The sequence below is a fragment of the Grus americana genome, chromosome Z (genome assembly GCF_028858705.1).
Source record: "Grus americana isolate bGruAme1 chromosome Z, bGruAme1.mat, whole genome shotgun sequence".
NCBI lineage: Eukaryota > Metazoa > Chordata > Aves > Gruiformes > Gruidae > Grus > Grus americana.
Window position 1 is genome coordinate 55228795 of NC_072891.1, and position 20413 is coordinate 55249207.

The 20413-nt window shown below is 47.6% G+C and overlaps 1 protein-coding gene across 3 annotated transcripts in view; it reads right to left on the reverse strand.

Moving 5' to 3' along the window:
- PSD3 (pleckstrin and Sec7 domain containing 3) overlaps positions 1–12901 on the reverse strand; it is a 115738-nt gene extending 102837 nt beyond the window's left edge. For all 3 annotated transcript variants that reach the window (XM_054809224.1, XM_054809223.1, XM_054809226.1), the window contains exons 1-2: positions 12650–12901; positions 142–250 (exon numbers count right to left, since the gene is read on the reverse strand). In XM_054809224.1, coding sequence (XP_054665199.1) covers positions 142–250; positions 12650–12670 — 130 coding nt within the window. In that variant the 5' untranslated portion in view covers positions 12671–12901. The remainder of the gene's footprint in view (positions 1–141; positions 251–12649) is intronic.
- Positions 12902–20413: the final 7512 nt, after the last annotated feature.

The window sequence follows — 20413 nt, forward strand, 5'->3', positions numbered from 1 at the left end:
GTGGTCCAGCAAAGGGCAGCTCAGTACAGCAAGCGAGCCCTCGTGGGGTCATTAGAGAGCAGCTTCTGCAAAACTTTCCTGAGCAGCTTAAGAGATTTTTTTTTTTTTTTTTGGCACACAATAGTAATAAATAGAACATACCCATTTCTGAAGGTTTCTCTTCTTCCAAGCCAAACAAAAATTCATATTTGGCCTTGGCAACAGTCTTGGTGTGAGCTGATACATCATTATCCCACGCAAATGCTTCTGCCTGTAGAGTCAAAATAAACAAAGCTTATCTACCATTTAGTGAAAAAACAGAAGCAGGAACATGAAATACCTTCAGGTGGGCTGTCAGGTAGGATTTTAAAAGTGTTCATTTAACTCTATCACCACCAAGATCAACCAGAGCAGAGACAGGCCAACTCAGAGCTTACCTCTCTGTATCCAAACCCAGGCATTTTAGTATTAAGCAGTGATGCTAGAGCACCCAACCCCTCACATCTTTAGCTGACTTACCCGCTGCATGGCCAGCAGCACTGTGCAGTCATCTCAGTAATGCCAGCTAGGGTTAAATATGCCTAGCAAATAGCATCAGAAATAGCAAATTTGAGTATGGATGTCACAAAACTGGGACCCATGGGAAAACCATAAATGGGGCAGGCTGTTTCTTTGGGAGGAGACTGGGGCAGGGAAAGGGAGGAGCAAGGGCTACAACAAGGATGATCAAAAACGGGAAAAAGGACAATAAGGTATGCAAATGTGTGGCAAGTGCTGTCTGAGGGTCCCTGTTGGGCAGGCCATGCCTGACCACTGCTCTCTAGATCAGGACAATAGCCAAACCCATTTTTATGACCAAACCACCCAAGTCAAACCTGTTTCCACGGCCAGGAGGCAGGGAAAGGGCAGAGGGTGGTCTCCCCGGCTAGCAGGGGAGCACCTGGGGGGATGGATGGACGGATTAATCGAGCATCCTGGTGCCACCAGCACCTTGCCACTGCTTCCTTCTCATAAGAAGCAGTTTGACACAGTAAAGGTCCAGTTTCTCAGAGGAGAGAAAGGCTGCAGGACTAAGATTAAAATTAGTTTTCTGAACAGGTCAAATCAAATCTCCAAGATAAAGCACACACCAGCAATAAACTGTAGTGCAAAAACTGTCTGCAGTCAGCATTAAGTTTCTTCCCAGCTGGGCAAGATGGAGCCCATAATTCTTCTGTCTGAAGTGACAGATGAAATAAATCATTAACTCTATAAATTCTTCAGTGACCTTTATATTCATACCCTATGTTTGAGGCAGCTAGTTGTTAGAGCACAGCAAGTCATTGCATGGTTCACATTTAGCTTACAAAAATACTCTTTAAAAAAAAGCCAGATGGAACATTCTGCCCCCCAGGACAATAATAACTTTTATGCGCTTCCACCAAATACCTTAGGGTAAGCATCAGATACAAACAGAAATTCAAAGTGCAGAAGACATATAATTCACAGGAGCACACGGTCAAGGCTCTTTAATCAGAGATGGATAGAATCACAAATCTATGCATACCTCCAAGGCCAGGTCTCCAACAATTACATTTTTTTGCAAGAGCATACTGACAAATAACTCTCTTGCCCCATGCCCTAGAACTGTTTTGCTCCAGGTTTTCCTGGCCTTTTACCCCCATTTCTTCTCCCATCTTTCTGGATTGCACCAGTTCTGCAGGATTTAGTTCAACACACCTCTCTAATAAGTGTGCAGTAGATCTTATATAGGGGTCTTGGATATATTTATTTACTGTTCACTGGTCCAACTACTCATCACCAGGGCTCCAACAGGTACTTTGATGGACCTGCTAATACTAGCCTACCAGATACTTTGGGAAAAATGTGATGAAACAGAGGAAGGGCTTTCGAGCCCAAAGATGACTATCATGAGTGTGATGAAAGAAGCTTGGAAGAAGCCTCCATGTCTCCCCTGCTTTTACAGGGCTGCATTCATTTGCAGGAAGGGGAGCAGGAAGGGCTAAAAAAGGAACAGCTGGACTCAGAGCGCACAGGAGGTGGCTCTTGGTCTGCAATAGCCTGGACAGGAGTAGCTTATGAAACCAGATAAAAATTCAACCTACCCAGATGGATGTGAAGGGATGGGACAGCTAAACAGCTAGCTGGTGCCAAGTCCCACTCACAGATGAATGAAATGGAAAATAAAATGGACAGAGCAGTCCAGTTCCTGAGCAGTCAGGAATTTCTGATCTACACACCTCTGGGACACAGCATCTCCATCCCTCAGCCATGCTCTTTGAGGCTTCACAGAAATCTGCTGCACTGAGCTTCCCTGCCAGCAAACACTTTTTCCAAGGGTCCATATTTGCCTGTACCTTACCATAAAGCAATGAAGAAGAGTCCGGTTCACGGCACCCTCTGCATCATCCAATAACAGGCAGAAATTAATGGTTAAATTAATGTTTTTTCAGTGTACAGGGCAGCATTTATCAGAGTTAGGTGCCTAAGCAGAGACTGCAAGACCTTTGTCTTAGTGTCTGAAAGGGGTAACTTGATTTTCAGAAGTGCTCAGCACCGCTGATGAGAATTACAGAGAATTGTGCATGGGAACAGCTGAACCTAACATCTATTTAGGTTGTCAGAGCATGATAAGGATGTGTAAAGGTAAAGCAGTTCAGAGCCTGCAGATCCAGGCTTAGGGATAGATTTATGATATTTCATCCAAACAAGAGATACTAAAAAGAAAAAGCAAGAGGGTGAGAGAATGAGGATGCTATGAGGTCAAGAACTGGCTTTTAAGACTATTGTTTTACTGTTGTCCTTCCTTAGAGACAGAAAAAAAACAAACCCACAACAGAAAAAAACAAAAAAACCTCCCAGAAAATCGAGAGAGAACATGTGCTCTCCTTTTGTTCTTTCAATCTGCAACTCAAACCTCGCAGAAGGTATCATACCCCAAAACCAGGAGCCTCGAGAAGGGCTGGACAAACGTTCACGGCACTTTCCAAGCTGCATTAGCAAGGATTAAATACAAGCAAGATTGGAAGGGATATAAAACTCCTGCTTAAGCCTTCTCCTTCAGCTCAAGGGCAAAGAAATCTGTATCCGGGTCAGCTCATTTCATAATTGCTTCTCTTAAAGGGGTTTAACCACCACCTTTGATGCATCCGGTGTTGGTCATTGCTGGAGAGGGTGACACTCACTCAGAGCATCAATCCCCTTAAATCAGCCCAGCTGTACATACATTTCTCATGAACCATATACACACTGTTTTTCAGTCTGATAACACTCTGGGCAGAGCAGCAGCGAGTTCCTGCCAATTCATTCACCACTCCTGCAGCATCTTCTGTCTGTTTGAACGTTTAATCAAGCCTACTTCTCTGGGTCACAGTTCTTGGTCAGGAGCTGGGGAGGCTGCATTTGCCTTTTGGGTGAACTTCATATAACATTCGTGAGGCTGTGTTAGCGTTGATATGGCAGTCCTCACCCCTTGGACATCCTGCCAACACACGGGACCAGTTTCTGTTGACCTCGCACAAGGCACTGGCATGGGTCAACAGAGGTCTTGCCTTGCTGGGCTTTTGTCCTTTGTTAAGGGAGCAGAGATTGTTTAGGACATGCCCATGGGGCTCGTGGTGGTTTCAGGCTTGCAGAAGAGGCGAAGCTGCTGAATCCGTGTCTCAGCACTGAACTGAAGAGCAGTAGGATGCTAAGACCAGGGATCCTGCTCCTCCAGCAGGAGCTACCAAGGACAGATAAGTCAGCGCAGCATGAAGCACGCGCGCTGCCTCTGCTCCGCTCTGATGTCTGAACGTGCAAACTAGAGCAGAGGATAAGTAGCTGCAAGGAGAAACCGTTGCCACAATTCACCCCTGAGAGGTGGCTTTAGGCAGGCCCCTGATGAGAGTTGGCTGCTGCCCTTCCTGAAGCACAATGCCTGTCTCTGGATGAATTTGATTTCAACTCCAGTCATGAGCTCCCCTCAAACTTCCCCCCAAAAATCCCAGCGGTTTTAGATAGTCATGGTGAGTCATCCAAGCCTGAAGAAAATGCTTCTCCTTTGTCCATGGAAGGAAAGCACCAAAGCATCCTCTTTTGAATTTTAACTGAGGTTCTGGCTGGGGCCTTTTTTGGGACACAATGTTTTCTTCTTGGGGCTTTTTTTTTTTTTCTTTAATACCTACATCCCAGAGAGCATTAATTAAGGAATATCAAAGTCTTGTTCTCTCACCACCATTTGCAGCTGAGCCAACGAGAGAGCTGTGCTCTGTCTCTGTGGAAGGAGATGACATCGTCCATGGCTGCTGGGACAAGGGATGGGTCAGTGTGAGCACAAAGAGCCAGCGTGAACCCATGCCTCCTGAAGCATTCACACTTAAGGTCATGTGTTTTCTTTGAAAACATCTAATAAGGAGGAAGTGTTCAAAGGAGCAGATAATTAAGTGGCAAATGTCAGTCTGGAGTTTCTCAGACCCCTTGAGAGGACAGATGCTGCTAGACAGACTGACTCCTCACAGGAGACCTGGGAAAATGGTGCTTGGGAAAAAGCAGAATGGGATGGGTGCCCAAGCTTGAGCCCTCAGGGAGAGAGTCAGCCGAAATGCTGGACAGCAGGGGACCAGTCATGCTAAAGGAAAACATCAGCAGGAAGGGGTTCATGAAGGGCTGTGAGCATCCTCAGGGGGACCCCTGCAAGCTTTCTTAATAAAACCCAGCCACTCTAAACCCAGAAAGAAATGTTTTTCCAGTTCTTCTCGGTTTATTGGAAAACCAGGAGGGAACTGGCTAGTTGGGGTGGGGTTTCCTACAGCTAAGCCATACCATAAGGCAGGCTCAGGGGAGCCCCAGCTGTGCACACTTTTGCACATGCACAGCTCCTTTTCCCAGACCTGACCGCCTTGCCCCTCAGCCGTGCAGCTGGTGGGTGCCAGCTCCCTGCTGGTGGGCAACAGCCCCTGCACCAGCTGCAATGGAGCCATCGGGACTACTGCAAGGAAGCAGGAAAAAGCCTCTGCAGGATCCCTGTAAAGCACAGCCAACTACGGAGGACTTCACAGCCACACCTGGAGCATTGCTAATCCAACGCTGTGCTTACTCCATTCTCATTGCTTCACCAACATCTCTAGCAGCAAAAAACCCCAAATGCTTCTCAGCAGCCTATCGTATATCCTGATACAATGAGTTTATGCTCTCAGGAGTTTAAACATCTATTTTCATCTTGTCTTCTGCACCCCAGGAGTTTCCCCAGAAACTAGTTAGCTTAAAAAAAAAAAAAAAAAAGGCAGGAATGATGGATAGAAGGTTTCCACAGATTTCCAGCCTTCTCCAGCATGTTCCCAGCAGGCCAAAAGGACCATGTGAGTCAAGCAGCAATGCCATGGTCAAGTCTTTGTAGAGTCGGGCATTGAGAGCTCTGCCCCTACTGTCATGGACAGACAAGCCCCCCAACAGCCTGGCACAGCTAGTGGCCAGCCCTTGTTTTTAAGCACTGTTATCATTCCTGTGTGGGCATGAGCTTAGCAAGCCTCACTGCTTTTGACAGGTCATACTAATTGTTCTGAAAAGACTGGTTCTGTTGAGCTTTTCTTAAGTCACTTTCCTAAGTAATAGGATGAAATGCAGAGAGCTGGAATTAAAATGAACTTGCTAGCTGGTGAAAGCTAGCACACTGACAGCACAGAAAGAACAGAGAGAGTGCTGCTGGTGCTCACAAAAAGACTGCTAGCAAGGTTTGCAGTTTTTACTTCCATGTGACCTCACACACCGTATTTGTGTTTTCCTCACACACAACCCCCACATGCTAATACACGTTTGCAATTCTTAAATTAAAGCATTAGTAAAATAGATTAAGACTCAAAAGAACAGGAGTTTTGCACGGCTAACTCTCAGCTGGAGCTGCCAGAAGTTAATGCTAGCAAAGGTTTTGGAAGAGAAGAAATCTCAGCTTGGGTTTTAAACTAATTCTTATCAGGAGTTCCAAGTAGATGTGTAGAGAGCCAGAAGGTGAGGGAGGAAGGAAAGGGCTTGTGTGAGGGCATTGCCTACAGCCGTTGTCCAGCAGAGAAGTTTGGATTGTAGAAAGGGATAACCAAGTCAGCTAGGACTTCTCAGCTGAAAAAAAGAAGCAGCTGAGAGACACGTGGCAGAGATGCATGCAGTCACAAGGGGTCTGAAAAAGGCAAAGAGCAACTGGTGATGCAGCATCTCTTTTAATACAACAGCCAGAGGACATCAAAAGAAGGTATTAGGAGTCAGCATCACACCAAACAGGAGATGGTTCCTCACACAGTTTGTAGTCAAAACCACAAAACTCCCTGCAAAGCAATGTCATGGAAACCAAAATCCTACAGGAGCTGAAAAGGAGGGTGAACAAGCTCAAGGGATACAAATCCACAACATATGTAGAAATCACGTCCTTCTCATGAAGCTCCAAGCGGAGCTCTTCCCAGGCATCTGCTGACATCCATGACCATGTACGTGCTCCTGGGCTAAACTGACCTTGGGTCCAAACCGGTGCAGCCAGCCACTCTTACCTGCTCACCGGGCTTTGGCATGGCCCTGGACCGGGCAGACCTCAGGCTTGGTACAATCCAGTCAGTTCCAGTCCTCAGTCCTTACCGTAACACGCCCCACACCTTCACCCCAGGGATTCACCAAAAGGCACCGCAGCACCACATGCTTCCCATGCTGCTCCCAGCGTCATGGGATGTGTTTACCAGGAGCAGCCTCCCAGGAAGTGGTCAGGCTGGAGAGAGCAAAACTGAAAGGGTGCAGATACCATCAGAGCTACTCTCCCCGCTCAAAAGCAGACTTCACAAAAGTTCAGTGTCTGATGAGAGGCTCAACTGAGAAACAAAGCATAAGAACGCCTGCTTAGAAAAGGTGTGTGAACAGTGACAAAAAAGGGATGCCTTAGCAGCAGTATCAAGCAGTTGCAAGTGAAATTTGTTTTCAGTCTGGTTGTCTTGTTTTACACCTGCACTTGAGTTTTTCTCCCCTTAAAGGAATGTTTGCTTCATTGTTTGGTTGAAGTTGTTAGGAAGCAGTCAGCTGTTACACTGAATTAAATGCTTTTTATTATGCAAAGGCTGACACTGTCTGAGCTGTAACTGTGTAAATGTGAACAGCATATTAATTCAAAGTCTGTATGATTACAGTTTACCATTAAAGGTCACTCAGCATTTTCTATTTGCCAAGTCAGTGATTTTTGAAGTGTGCTGTATGTACCTCTGGATACCTATGCATTATTTTTAAGGTATGCACAAGAATCAAAGGAAGCCCATTGAGAGGCAGGTTTTAGCTCACTGCATGAACCACCACGTTCTTAGATATAAAACGTAAAGATAGGAAAAAGGATCCAAAACTTTTAATAAAGCCACAGTGCAAGTATTTTTCCTGAGTTATGTCAAACAGCATTGGGATGGGGGCCTGATTTGAGAAAAATTGCACAAAGACAGCATCTTTTATTCAGATAATTCAGTGGCACATGTACTAGACATCTTGCGTTTACTTTTTTTGTTCAATCTGTTCTGAGTATATTTAGGAAACTGACAGACTGCTTCTTTTCAGCAGGTAGTGAGCTTCCATCATTTTTAGGTATCTCAGATGGCAGAACACTGTTTAGACAGGCTACAGGTCTGCCTCACATGGATTTCAACGCCCTGGAAGCTAGAATTCGGATATGCCTAAGTGCCTCAGGAGCCCACCAGATGTTACCTCTGTATCTTTAAGCAACTAAATTCTTTCCAAAACCCAAGCCAACATCTGCCGAGCCTTGAGAACTTGCAGGGCACATCCTCTCCCATGTGCTGCACATTCTGTATGTCCAGCTAAGTAAGGACTGGTTTTATAGATAGAAGTAAAGAAGGACAGGATATCAAGAGAGCTCATCTTCCTTTTTCAAATCAGTATTACAAACATGGTTTAAGATAGTATCCCAAAGTGATTAAAATAGTCTTTGGACCTCAATTTCTGTGAACAGTAAAAAAACTAAAAAAACCTAACCCACACCCCAAACCCAAACCACTCTACACAAGAGCAAGGGCAAACTGTAGAGCTACAACACAGCAAAAGAGGATGCAAAAAGGTGTATATATCTTCCTCTAATTTAGACATAGCTCACTGCCCCTGCGTGATTATTTCATATCATGTATTTAAATTAATTTTACAGCTTTCACCTGAATTGTTCTTTCTGAGTCTTAACTACGTTTATCAGAAGTTTTTTGGATCAGAAATTTGAATGAAGTTTGATCTGAGCCGTCTTCTCGCTGGCACAATTGAGGCAGAAGCTAGAAGTCACACCAACAAATTTCACCTAAGCCTCCTGCTGTGCAAGCACTGGGGGACTGAAAAGATGTTGTTGCAAGAGCAGACTTTGCTTGCTAAGAAAGTGTGAGCTAAGGAGTGCCAGCACCAGCATCCTCAGGCTGCTGTGCCCACGCTGTCAGGAGCCACCAGGCAGTTTCAGCCGTGGCAGGAAGGCAGAAGACACCAAAGGTGATGATACATCCCCCACAGGCAGCACAATGTAGGCCAGCTGGCACTAGTGTCCCACGGTGATGAAGTTAATACTTCTTTTTTCCTCATTAGGCCACAGTGAGTCCACAGACAAGAAAGTTGATGAGAACCAGAACTCGCTGGTACTAGAATTTGTTTTCTTTTGAGAAACGGGCTTTCCTGGTACAGGTTCTTCTGTTAACACTGAAATGCAATCACATCTGAGGCTTAAGTGCATCTCGCCATCACACTTGGCTTTTGTTCAGCCTGGGAGATGCGGTTATTACCCCAATGACACTTCCTGTTTGAAAACTGTTGTGAAAAAATAATGAGTACACTTTGGAGACAAGCCACCTCTTCCACTGTGCCACTTCACACTAAGAGAAAGCCAGACCCATTCATTGCTTCTGCAAAAAGGGAGGCTTGCGCTGTATAATCTGTGCCATTTGGGTTATTTTCTTACTGCTCCCAAACTACTGTATCACAGACTCAAAACAATGCCCTCTTGTTTGGTCCTTTTACCAGGTGTCAAAAAAAATGCTGTGGCTGTGACTTGCAGACCTCGGCAAACGTGACAGTGACCAGTGTGCTTCTGCCTTGGCAGCCCATACTCAAAAGCCAGCTCCAGCCTGGTGTCCTTAGGCTTAGTCCAGCAGTCACAGCACTGAAAATCTTTTTGTACAGTTAGCAAAGCAAGCCATGGCAAATGCCACACGCTTCCTGCAGCCAGAGCTAGTGGCTGAGGCACTCAGTGGAGATGGAAATGCAGAGCTCCTGCTCTGACAGACAGCCTGATCCCTGATGGACAGCTTGATCTGGTGCCCTGGCAGGTTTGTTTGCTTATAGCACCCAGGAAGTAGTCAATTCAGGAGCAACTGAAGCTTCAAGAGCTAGATAATACCTGAACTCCTCTGCCTCCTTATTCAATCCTGTAGCAACCTAGCCTGCACCCAAAGGGCTAACCCTCACCCCACCCTGCTTTTAAGCCCCATACACAACTTGCCTTGCTCATCTCTGTAACGCAGAGAATAAATGCTCGGAAGCATTAGCATCCCAGGAGCCTGCAGTCTCTGACAGGAGCTGGCACAACAGCAAGAGGCGTCTCAGAGCAAGGAGGGTTGTGCTCAGAAAAAGCACCTGGAAACACACTGCAGAAGCGTACTTCAAACAGCGTCATTCCTGAGAGGAACAGGACACTTATGGCTGGACCGAAAGTGCTGGGCAGACACTTAGAGCTGGTCTCAAACAGCTTTCTCATCTCACGGAAGTTATAATTTCTAACCCCCACAACCTCATCTCATTGCAAACAGGAAAAAAGAACTGGAAACAGCCTCTGTTACCATGGGTGCGGGAGGACAGGAATCCATTCAGAAAGAGATTCAGATATTTATGTTTAAGACACAAATTGCTCAAGACCTAAATGTGTCCATCTGTGGCCCCACTTCTCCGCATGGCAATGATTTGGAGGATCTCTCTATCACATATACTCCCTTTCACCTAAACTTCCACAGGGAAGGACCCACACACCGTTTTTTGACCCACCAGGATATGACAAAACCCCCAGGCCACGGAGCAGGTCTGGGTGGGAAAGCCAGACTGTGAAATCCCTGCTCCACCAGAAGCCAGACACCACTTTCCATCAGGAACCAGCTGCAAGGAAACGTGGAGAACGGGTGGTGCACTGCACGTCAGGGACGTTGCTCCCACCTCTTCTGGCCAAGCCCACAAACCTCACACTGATCACTTTACCAGCTGCTGCACCCTGGGGATTCCTAGCACCCATGTTGCAGAGCTGATGTGGAGCAGGACACTGGCTGGTGGCTGACTGCCCCGACCTTTGAGTTTTGGCAGCAGTTCACAGGTTTGCCCAACCTCAGCTGGAGCACAGCAGCTTGGCAGATGGCTCCCCTGTACCCTGGAGACCCGCCTAATCTCACTCTCCAGACTCTGTTTCCTCCCTCCCTTCTTTGTGCTCCCTTTCCTAAGCCACCACATTGTCTTGCCTCCAAATTATCTTTAAACCACCACCCAGCAGTACCCCAGGTTCTTGCTTTCTCTCAGGACCCTTGCAACTAAACAGAGGAACTCCAAAAGGAAATTCATGCAACGCCTCAGAAAAAATCACACGAGCTCCCAGGTCTGCCAGCCCATCTCTCCATGGAGCAGGGAGTGTTTCAAGCAATCAGCTGTGCTGCATGTGCAAGGACAGGTTATCAGCCACGGCCAAAGCATCCTTCCTGTGCACCAACGGCCACGTGCGGGGTGTGACTTGTGCCGCTTCAACTGCCAGCCCCAACGTTGCAGCTCCCAGCACTTGGCTCAGAGCACGCCCATGGAAACAACCACTTGTCTGCAGAGATGCTCTGTGGCGCTGGTCCATGATACTCCCGCAGACAGTCTGCCTCTTCATCCCACAGGAATCAAACCCCAAACCATCTCTTAAATCGAAGCTGCAAAACCAAATGCCAAACTTTCCTGGTAAGATGGGCAAGAATAGAAAGGATTATTTTGGGGTTAGGCGGGGAGGGGAAATACTCTGAATGACATCCAGGTCTTTCAGCTATGCAGCTTGACAACAGCAAAGAAATGCTTGCTGAAAAAAAACACACTAGTGTCTCCATTAGGATCCTCACTGCTCTTTTCCTTCTCAATTTGATGGCATAGAAATGGCACGAGTAAATCAGATAATCTGCTCAAGCACCAATAGCACCCCTTTCACACAGATAAATTGTGCAAAAATTTCTTTATGTATCAAGAAGTCCTAATTTTTTGTTGTATTGAGTTTTGAAGAGAGCAGTGTGTAAGTTTCTCGCAATTGTTTTTAAAATCATCATGACTGCAAAGGATTTTCTTATCCTCTTTTCTGCAATGAACCAAGGCTGTAATTGAAGGAGAGCATTTGCGCAGGGATTCCTACATGGTTTAACCTCACCTTCTCTCCCACCAAAGGCACACCCCAAAACCAACATCTCTGTAGGCAGACTCTCAGTCTGTGTAAATCAACAGAGGTAGGTCAGAGTCACAGCTAGCGTTAAACTGGTAAAATCTGCTGAAACGCATCAACTAAGGATATGACTGATGAAAAAGCATTTGGAGTAGAAGGAGATTTCTTTCTCCTAGCCAAACCAGAAAGGCTTGGATATTCTCAGCAGCCCATTACAATTGATTCAAATGCTGGGTGTGCAACCACCAGTTTCATTAGAAATATTGCATTTGACTTTCTGTTTAATTGCCCTATGCACAGACAGAATTACAGTGTGACTGGAGCTGCAAAAGCAGTAGTAATTGCAGTTGCCTATCACACACCCGAATCACTTCAATAACACATAGAAGTGCTCTGCCTGACAAAGTACTAACTGGCATCCTGTGGGAGCCAGGTAATTGTTGTTTATGGCATGGAAATACCGCATCTATACAGGAAGCTAGCATCTTTGGTGAGTTTGTGTGAAGTTCAAGCTCATTACAACTCTATGTTTATGTTCCTATTGAGAAGCGTAGCTTCAGTCTCCAGTAGCAAGGATGAAGATAACACCACAATTGCACAGGAGCGTCCCTGCGTACATTTAATGTTCTAAAACTTAACACCTTTGGTGAATTCATCTTGACCCCACTCCTCCCCAGAAAGCACAATGCTGCTACTCAGCCAAAGACGCTGGCTTTTTCACGTGTCATTTAATTGAGAACTTGGTATAGGAGAACTTGTCAGTACAGCAACAGTGCTGATTTGTAACACAGACAAGTTACATAGAGACAAAAGCAAAACCAACCGTACAAGATGCAGGTTGGAGGCTCCAGCCCTGGGGTGGGGGTCCCAGTGCAGCCTCCCTGGTGCAGTTAGTGTCTCTGGGGATCCAGCAGTAATGAGCGCAGAAGTGGGCTCTGAGCTTTTTTCCCTCAGGAGAGTGTGAAAAGGAGAAAAAAAGGAAGGAGAGAAAAAGAAAAGGAAAAAGAAAATAAAATGGAAAAAGGAAAAACGAAAAAAGTAAAAAGTAAAAAGGAAGAAACTGAAGAGGAAAAGGGAAAAGCAAGAAGGAAAACAAAAAGGAAATGGAAATAAGGAAAAAGAAAGGAAAAAGAGAAAAAGGGAGAAGTAGAAAAGGAAAGGAAAAAAAGGTAAAAGTAAATGAAGGGGAAAAAGTGCCCCCGGCTGAGCGCACCCCCCGCACCCGCACGGGAACACGCCGCCCCTTACCGCACCGCCGGCTCCTTCCATCTCCCATCGCCGGCCGCGGCGGATCCCTGCCGCGCTGCCGCCCTCCCGCGAGGCCGAGCCGTGCTGTGCCGTACCGTGCCGTGCCGTACCGCGCCAGGCCGGGCCGGGCCGTAGCGCCCTGCCGGCCCGCAGCGCCGGCAGCGGAGCCGGGCAGCGCGGCGGCGGGCGGCCCCAGCACGGTGGGCGCGGCGGACGCGGGAGCGGGAGCGGCGCGGTCCGGACGGCGGGGCCGGGCCGGGCCCGGCGGGGCGGGGCTCGGCCCGGGGGTGGGGGGAGGCTGCCCGGGAGGGGAGGGAAGGGGGAGGCTGGGGCAGGAGGCCGGGGGGGTCGCAATGAAAAGGAAGGGGAACGGAGCACACCACGTGCTCCTCAAAAAGATTAAAAAAAAAAAAAAAGAGGAATTATTTAAGGATTACCGAAAGCAGCAGAATGCAAAACACAACCCAGACTGCGTGCCCACAGCAACGGCATCCAAAGCCTGCGGGGGCCAGAACATACCGTACTCTGCTCTGCTCCTAAATCCCTTCAGTGCTGCTCGCAGTTGCTGGGGAAAAAAAAAAAAGAAAGAAAAAAAAGAAAAGAGAAAAAAAAAAAAAAAAAAAAAAAAAAAAAAAACCCCAACCCCCAAACCACCCAAAAGCCTTTTCCAGCCCTGGGGCTTTCCTTCACGGCCCAACTTCAAAAAGCGAAAGAACACAGATGTCTTTGGAGTAACCCCATCTGAACATTCAAAACTGATTTTTCATTTTTATTTTTTTCACAGTTCATTGAAAGTTGTCTTTCATCATCAGGTTTCTGAGCATGCAGCCACATTGTTAGGATTTCTCTGACCAGGAACTCTGTAAATTGCCCATTTTAATGAAAAAGGGTTTCCTCATTGGAAGCTGCACTTCAGAAAATACCCCCAAATCTCCTGGCCCCAGTTACAGGAGGCGTTAGCTACACAAGTAGCTGACAGACTGGAGAAAGAAGGATGTTCATTTCTGTAGTTTCAGTGTATTTGTATTTTGTTCAGTAGCACCTGAAAGCTCTGATTTTTTTTTTTTTTTAAAACCACCAAAATTGAGGACAGGAGAAAGGTCGAAGACTCACTAAACACTTTAATGTTTGCTCCTTCCCCTGCCCTGGAAAACAAAGCTGTGTGTTAGGTGGAAGGCAAGGCTGTTCCAGCTGCTTTCCTGTTATGAAAGGTTTTGGACAGTCCTGGTGGTAGAAGTGCATCACCATGAAGTCACTGACATAAGTGTACCACACCCAGACACAGCAGCATCTCTGCGGCTGAGGAGAAAGCAGAGCCCTGCCTTGTTCCCCATCAGCCTCCCAGCTCACTGCCGGCACCACACTCCCTCACCCTTTCAGTTCTCCACTACCAAAAAAACAACAAAAAAATCCATTTCTGTGAGCAGAAAGGTTAAGTCCAGGCATAAAGCATGATGCACCCTGGCCTGGGGTAAGATGGGTGGCAGCACCATCCCTCTGCTCTTCCAGTTCATCTGAAGGCTCCATCCAGCAGCATCTCCCCATCTTCCTCCCAGTAAGTCTGCAGCACACAGAGCTCACGCTGCTATTCCTAACCCAAACCCCTCTTTCTCGCCTGCTTTCCACCCATGCCACCCTGCAGGAGACTGCACTGCCTCTGTCACCTGGGTGCTTTCAGACCTGGTGTACCCTGTATCTCAGAAGGCATCCCGCTCTTTCCCTACAGTTTCCCCTCTCCCCATCCCAAGCCTCCCACCAGCTTCCCAGCACCACAAGCCAGGATTACCCACACATCCCAGGAGCAGCACGGGATCTGCCTCCTGCCCTGCTCAGCAGCCCTCCACTCCAGTCATTTCTGTCCTCCAAGAACAGTCGGATGAAACCATTTCCATTCCCCAGAATGGCTGGCATGGGTCCCACAGAGGTCCCTGCACAGGCCCGCAGGTACCGCCTTGTCTGCATCTGCCCTGGGTGCCAGGGCTGAGCCCAGTACCCACAGGAGCAGCATGTCGCTGTGACGCAGCCCTGTGCCCTTCCACCCATGGCCAACACATGCTGTGGACCGCAGTGCCCTGGCAGGGCAGGGTGATGTGCTGGAGGGTTTCACCCCTCTCCCCCAGCTAGGGCAGCAATGCCAAGCACATTTCGGCCCCAGCAGGGTTTCATCCCATCTGTTTCAGGCGCCTCTGAGGCCCCAGGAGCCCGTTTGGGGGCACAGGCTGCAGATTCCCCATCTGTGTCACATCTGAGCTAATGCAGTTGAAAAAAACCCCACCCAGCACCTGGGTCTCTGAGGAGGTGATGTGCTCTGCCTCCTTCCTCCCCGGCAGGGCTGAGGTAATGCTGCTGGGGACGAGGAGGCATCTGGGAGCAAAAGCTGGATTTGGGGCAGTGGGAGGCTGGTGCTGCCCCTTGCCTGGCCTGGGGCACCTAGGTGGCAGCTGTGGCTTTTTTTCCACTATTTGTGTTCAGTTTAGAAGAATTTGACCTTTTCTCTCCAATGCAGGCATCTGGCCTGAGCCACACAGACATTTAGGCTGTTGGGAACATGCTCTGTGACATGGGACTGGGAGAGGAGACCATTTGCTAGCCTGGGGAGGATGATCCTGCAAGCCTCTGCCATGCTGGCATCTAGCTGCTAGTTTGCTTCACTGCAGAGGAGGGTGACGGGGTTTGGCACCAGCCATTCTGAGATTTGCACAAGGGAAGGTGGTATTTCTTACACCATCGATCATCGCTTTCTGCACGAGGGCCCTATCAAATCCCAAAACATTATTGTGAACAGGCAATCAGCAGAGAAATGGGGTGGGTTTAGTGCATTTATGAAGGAAATCTGTATTTTTTTATCCAAAGGCTTGATTTAAGTTTCCCGTTAGTTATATCAAAAAACCAAGTGCAACAAAAGCTGATACAAAAACTGGCAGCTTGCTAAGTAGCTATGAGGGCTTGTCACATCTACAGTGCGCTCCAAATTGCTTAAGGTTTTAACTTTGGGCATACGGCATGTATTTTGACACAGCCCAACCTAGAATTAAAAAAAAAAAAGACAGAGGCAGGGACCCATCAGTCAACCTCTGTGAAGATGGCAAATGGTCAGCCCCACAGGAATGTCCAGCCTGGTTCAGTGGCTAAGCTGCTGCAAATCTCCCAGCCAAGGGCAATGATGGGGAGCAGGAAGCGAACACCAGGCAGGTGACCCGGCTGTGCAAATGGGGCACAGGAAACCAGGGGTGACGTCAGAAGTTACTGGCCACAGCAGATAGCGTGAAAGCACTATGAGGGATGGCTGGATCTCACAGCTCGGTTAAGGGGGAGTTGTGTGAGAAGCGGCCAAACTGCGCAGGCAGTTTCTAGGGATATTTTGGGGAGCGGAGCCTTGCAAGGCCAGTGGTGCTCTGGTGATCCTATCAGCTGAGGCTGCCTACATAATGGTATTAAAAATACAAAGTTTGAGTATGCCATATAGCAAAACTGCAACGAAAGGCAAAAAAAGTAATTGTGGTGGATTGCTTGTTTGCAAGGAGTGTTGGGTGGAAAACAGGAGGTCAAGAAACAGGAAAATGGGTAAGTTATACAGTGCCAAGGGGCTGCCGAAGTGTGCCCATCAAGCAGCCCCACGCTTGATCCCCAGAGTGGGAACAGGGCAGCAAACCAAACCCATTTTTCTGACTGTACCACATGGATCAAACCTGCCTCTGGTCACAACGTGGGACCACAGGGCCACACCTGGGCCAAGCCATGGATTGAGCATCACAGTATTGCTGTGTCAGTGCCTGTTCCAGGCAGCTGGCATGAGCTTCTTCCCCCCAATTCCTAAGATTAACATTAATCATATGGGTCAAAAATTCACAGAGAGAAATACCTTCTCTCACTACTGTGCCCCCTCAGAAAGAAAAAAAAAAAAAGTGTATTGCAATCAGTGGTCTGTAAAGAATAACCAATGCATAAACTCTGTAATCTTTTGCCTATAAAGGTGTTCTCTTGCTCATTATACTCCTCTCACAAGAAGATGAGAGGAGCACAGGAAACTCACTTCCAATTTATTCTTCCTCATCCAAAAGGCAGAAAACCACATGTAAGCCATCATCCAGGTACTTGTCAGAAAACGGCTCAGGACATTGCATTTCAAGTCAAAGAGATTATCTTCTTCCATGACGGAGAAGGTGGCTAGCAATCAAAAAAAAAAAATTCCAACCAGAAATCCCATTATCTGCAGATGGAAAGACTGAGCTAATCATTTATTGGATTTTCCTCTGTATGTCTGGATTTTACTGGACACAGCTGGGAAAATTTCTTTTTCCTTCTTTTACTTAAAAAAAGAGAGTCACCATCACAACCCTTTCTTTCTGAATTAAGGGTGGAAAAGTAGCTGCAACAGCACAAGGGGAACAGCAGATTTGGAGCTAAGGTGCAGACTGGGAAACAACTGGATGTGTGTGTTTCTCAAGAAGAGTCAGGTGGCACTAATAAATCATTATAGTAATGCCCAGGGTGACAGCCACAGCAGGGAATGGGTTAGTGCATGCACAGGCTAGTTAGCTGGCATTGTTCTGAGGAGGGGTACACTGCAAGCCATGCCAGTATTATTGTTCTTCACATGGCTCTTTCCCCGCAGGTTGTCAGGCTGGGTTGGCCTCCCACTCGAAGCTCTTGCAAATTTCCCTTTTAGGGGTTAACTGACTCTTGTCTTGCTCCCTCCCCCACTGATAATTCTTGAGAGTCTTGCCATGCCTAGAACTTCAGGAAACATAATTTTTCCAGACCCTCCATCTCTTGTCTCCAGAGATTTTACTTTATTCCCTCCTCCACCTGACATGTTCCTTGGGAGGAAAGGAAATGACCAACATTCCCTGTCTGGAGAGCCTTTTAACTGGCCAAAATGAGAGCATTTGATGGGAAATCTCAGAGGCTTGTTATTCCACCCATCAGACTTTGGGGATCTCCAATTTGATATTTATCTCCAAAAAACAGGGACTTCACAGCACAGCACAGGTACCTCCCCTGCAGGGCGAGTCTTTACAAATCTCCTTGTTAGCCCAAGCCAAACTGAAGGATACAGAAAACCCTGCTGAATGTGCCTGCTGTGGCAGGTTCATGGCCACCTCCTGGGTCTCTGCTGTCACCTCCTCTCTTAATCTTAACCTTTGCCCTCCCCCGTCTCTAGCAAATCTCTCTTTTTGGCTTTCTCTTTAGCAAAGGGCTGTAGGGTCCTGAAATCAGCCCATCTCTCTATACCTTCTGAGCAAGCCACCAATGACAGCCAAGAGCACTGTCCCCTCCCCAGCAAACAGCCACAGCTCCTGGGAGTTTGTGCAGGACTGGTGAGCCCACAGCAGTCACTAAATCTTTTCCTTGGGACTCCCTCCAAAAGTGGCAGCCCTGTGCAGCATTCATGGTGTCACCTAGGGGCCCTACTAAAAGCTCTCCAGAATAAAGAACCCAAGGAAGGGTCCTAGCCAGGAAGTTGGCCATGTTCTTCCCAAGCACCTCCAAAAGTGACGGAGAAATAGGCAGTTACCCCTGGGATTCCAATGCCTACTGAGTTCTGCTCCTGCTGTTCCTCAGCACTAAGGGTGCAACCCACATCCCTCTGGATGGGGGAAAGCCCTCCATCCTGCTTCTGACAGGGAAGCAAGAGGCCAGGTCTAGGAGTTCAGGATGCCCCAGCATTGGGAACACCAACAGTGGAGGCACGGAAAAGCAAATTTCATTCAGCCAGTTCCCAGGAGCTCTGTGTTGTTTCTGTGGCTGGATCTGTGCTAATGAGGGGGTTTTCTAGGGATCAAATCACCAAGACTCTTTCCCTTCCCACAACTTGCCACATAAAGGGCAAAGGAGAGAATCACGGGTTGGTTTATTTGCAATGTCATCCATATGGAAAGGGGGGATCTGGCCTTTAGGACGATATGAGGGAAGGGGCTTTTTCACTGCCTTCTAGCACAGAGCATACATCACACAAGCATCATTACCCCCACAAAGTCAATCTGACATGCGCAGCTCCTCAGCTCCGTCCCAGAGGACACAGTGCCTAGCAGAAAAGCAAAGGGAGAAGAGAAGAGACCTCCCTCTCTCAGACTGAAGCATGCAGCCATAGGTTCATCAAGTCAACAGTGCTTTGTTGAACCAGATTAATTAATCAAATGCCACCTCAAAATAAGTCTGAAAAACCTCTGCCTAAGCATGGTTACTCTTATGGGTCTTCCCCTCAGAACCCTATCTGCCCTAGACTCAGTGATTCCTCTGCTGTCCCCGCCTTGTGCCTGGGTATGGTAACTGGATGGATTCACTAGTAAAGTAGCTCATCTAGACTAACAACCACAAGAAGAAAGAGTGTTTTGCATGAACATCAGCAGAGGCGTTCAAAAGTACGCTCAATCAAACACACAAGTGAGGGGAATACACTGTATTTGAGCAGAACAGAAATGCTCCAGGTAGTCTTTTCCTCTCCTGAATAACATACGCGCTTCTACAGAATGATATCCTTGCTAAGGAAATCTTAGCCAGTCTCACACAAATCATTCCAGTCTTGACCTCCAAAAGGAGATGCCAAATACTGCAACTGTATGGTATGCTATGATCAAGGGAAACATACATTTCAAGCCAAGATACTGTGGCTTTGTGTTTTTGGCTTCCTTAGACACTGGCATCCTCCTGTAAAGTCCCCCTATACAGTCTTCCCCTTTTCATGTGTGTCTTCTTTCTCCTGCTACAGATGGTTCAGGCTGGACTGAAACTGCACACCAGATACCAAACCAGTGAGAAGTGAGGGGAAGGGAACATTTACTCAACGGCCTTTCTTTTCTTGGTAGGGTAAACAGCAGCTTTTTACAGCACTACCAGTGTCTGGAAAACCTGAGATAGAGGAGAATTGCTGCAGCTACAACTATGACTGCACTGTCATGCAACAAGCAGCCTTCAGAGTAAGGCAAATATAAGGCATATCACCCCAATGTCATCCCCAAAATGAGATTCCAATCACCCACAACTCTGGGACATTCATACAGCAGTCAGCCACTGACTGAAATGCTGCAGCCAAAGAGGGAATCAACACTACTGAGAAGATAAGTACTAACAAGATCTGCTTCCTCTACTTAAACAAAGCTGCAACAAGTGTGCACAACAAACATCTGGAAACAGCCAGGCGCATCCATATCCCTCCCCAGCTCTCCCCAGGTGGTGAGCCTGCATCAGTCACAAATGACGGATAAAAGGTTAAATGGTGACAATTAAGCACATTTCACTGGGACAGAGCAAGCCCAGCCACTGTGAAGAGCTCAATACCGATTCTGGTCAGAAGTGGAAGGTCTCTGCAGATAGGCATCTTGGCAGATTTTCTAAACAAAGGAAGACACCATTCGTTCCTACAGCAGAAAACAGAAGCCTAAGCCAAAAAGACTCGAGCCAGAGATATCGTGTGTCCAGCCAGAGCGTGACACCAGAGACAGCCACTCTCCAGGTACAGCACCATGGTAACAGCTGCCATTTGCAGTGTGGAGGGCTGTATCGCCAGGCATGGGGGTGTACCATATTTTCTTCTTCTGCAGCTCATTTCCTGGGGCAGCCTGCCACACAGGGTGGCTGTGTAGCCTCCTGGGCTAACATCAGCCTTGAATGGTCATCTGAAGAGATGGAAAGCCCTAGGAGAGCAAGAGCCCCAAGGTGCCAGGGAGGATGGAGTGAGAAGGGAGGCATAGCTTTGCATCAGGTGACAGGGAGTATACACCTGGCATTACTCACTGAAGCTGTGGGTGGAAAACGGGCTAC